Source organism: Corvus brachyrhynchos, unplaced genomic scaffold, assembly GCF_000691975.1.
Source record: "Corvus brachyrhynchos isolate BGI_N302 unplaced genomic scaffold, ASM69197v1 scaffold258, whole genome shotgun sequence".
Taxonomy (NCBI): domain Eukaryota; kingdom Metazoa; phylum Chordata; class Aves; order Passeriformes; family Corvidae; genus Corvus; species Corvus brachyrhynchos.
Window position 1 is genome coordinate 1,887,161 of NW_008240122.1, and position 405 is coordinate 1,887,565.

General features: G+C 65.4%; 1 protein-coding gene across 1 annotated transcript in view; it reads right to left on the reverse strand.

Moving 5' to 3' along the window:
• KCNG3 (potassium voltage-gated channel modifier subfamily G member 3) overlaps positions 1 to 399 on the reverse strand; it is a 14,772-nt gene extending 14,373 nt beyond the window's left edge. The window contains 1 exon segment of the mRNA XM_017744773.1: positions 5 to 399. Coding sequence (XP_017600262.1) covers positions 5 to 398 — 394 coding nt within the window. The 5' untranslated portion in view covers position 399.
• Between the last annotated feature and the right edge of the window lie 6 nt (positions 400 to 405).

The following is a 405-nucleotide window of genomic DNA, read 5'->3' on the forward strand; positions in this document are numbered from 1 at the left end:
AGGCCGCCATTCGGCTCCTCCGCCGCGTAGTAGGTGCACGTCTCGGACATGCGGTCGTCGAGGCGGCGCTGGCAGCAGTAGTCGAGGTGGGAGCCCTCCAGCCCCCAATAGATCATCTCGTTGTAGAAGGAGAGCTCGCGCTTGTGCGGCACGAAGCGCAGGTGGCCGTGCCGGACGTACAGCATGATGAAGCCGAAGGCCTCTGAGTGCCGGTCGAAGAAGTATTCGTTCCGCTCCCGGTCGTAGTCGTCGCACACCTCCAGAACGTCCTGCTCCGAGAGGCAGCCGTGCAGGCGGGTCCCCCGGCGCAGCGGGAAATCCTTCAGCCCCTCCCGGGAGAAGGAGTACCGGGTGCCCCCGACGTTCAACACCACCGAGGGACCGCGGCCAAAGTTCATGGCTTGG